The following is a 1317-nucleotide window of genomic DNA, read 5'->3' as shown; positions in this document are numbered from 1 at the left end:
GTTTGCAAATGAGGTGCAGGTGCCAAAGCCAATGGGGATATTTTGGGGGCTTGCGGTGCAGCGGGGGCACTCCATTTTTAAGGCGATTTTAGTGCAAATTGGGTGTGTAGGTGGCAGCTGCCGGGTGCAAGTCCCCTGTTGGTGCTGTAAAAATGCCACGGATGCTCCGAAGCGTGGGCTGTGACCCAGGACCTTGGTGGGAATTGCACTGGTTTAGACTGGGACTGGTTCAAGCCTCGCTTGTACCATTGGCATTTTAGGGCTCCGGTTGCGCGCGGGACCGGGCGTTTTAGCCAGGATTCGTCTTGGATCATCTATTTAATGGCAAATATTCAATATCTACCTATGGGCAGGAAAACTCTGCAGTGTAACATCAGTATTTGGTGATGGGAAAATATTGGTGCTATGGAGGGCGATGCTGTGGCTCCGCAGAGCCCCTGTAGCCATGGTAATGCTCACCTTGGCGCCCACCTTGGCGCCCACCTTGGGTGCTGTGTTCCCTTCGTGTGGCATCGCTGCTGCTAAGGCTCTGCAAAAGGGATGGGGGGTTCAAGATTTGGGGCTTTTTTGTCTGTTTTTAGGTTGGTTTCTGCAGAAAAATGAGCTTTCTGCAGTCACAAGGGTGCGTTTCTCACCCAGAAACCTCTGAAATGGGATGGCTTCAGTTTTGTTCAGCTCAGTGTAGGTTTTTGGGATCCTCAGTCTGTGGGAAGAGCTTTGGGGCTCTGATTCTGTTTGTTATTCCAAAGGTAATTTCTAGTATCGGCTCTAAAAAGCAGCTTTTGCTTCATTCCAAAAGGTTGGTGAAGGGCCCTGGCCTTTCCCTTCCAGGGCTGCAAATGCCCCTGCCCAGGGACTGTGGGTAAGGGAGCATCAGAGCATCCCAGTCCAAGGAGATTTTAGCCCAAAATGGGCTGTTTGGAAGGCTTTTTGCACATCCACAAGCAGCATCTGCCTGCTCCCACCTGCATTGACCCAGAGCTGCTTGCAGATCCAGGCCATTGCCTGTCCAAGCCCATCACAGCAGCCTTTGGACATCGAAGGAGCGAAAAACCCCACTCAAATTGGAGCACGCTGCAATGAAACTCCTCAGACTGGGTGGAGAAGGAGTCATTTTCCAGCTGATGCCAGGACGGGAAGGGGCAGCAGGTCCGGAGCAGGGAGAGGCCTCCCCAAAACCACTTCCACGCTCGCCCCCCGACCCCACTGGTGTTGCCAATTTGTCACCGAGCTGGGATTTCAATTAAGGCCCCAAAGGAGGGGTCAGGGGTTAGGCAAACACGTTGCTCGAGGCCACTCGCCTGCAGGGCTCTCCCG

General features: G+C 53.5%; 1 protein-coding gene across 1 annotated transcript in view; it reads right to left on the bottom strand.

Moving 5' to 3' along the window:
- Window positions 1–459: 459 nt before the first annotated feature.
- The window catches only part of LOC104547274 (ammonium transporter Rh type B-like), a gene marked incomplete at its 3' end in the record, with an annotated part of 9212 nt that continues 8354 nt past the window's right edge, over window positions 460–1317 (bottom strand). Inside the window, exon 11 of the mRNA XM_010192891.1 lies at window positions 460–529. Within this exon, the coding sequence (XP_010191193.1) occupies window positions 460–529 (70 nt within the window). The remainder of the gene's footprint in view (window positions 530–1317) is intronic.

This window comes from Mesitornis unicolor, unplaced genomic scaffold (genome assembly GCF_000695765.1).
Source record: "Mesitornis unicolor isolate BGI_N332 unplaced genomic scaffold, ASM69576v1 scaffold18429, whole genome shotgun sequence".
Classification (NCBI taxonomy): Eukaryota; Metazoa; Chordata; class Aves; order Mesitornithiformes; family Mesitornithidae; genus Mesitornis; species Mesitornis unicolor.
Note: the sequence above shows the minus strand (reverse complement) of the source record. Positions and strands in the feature narration are given on the sequence as shown.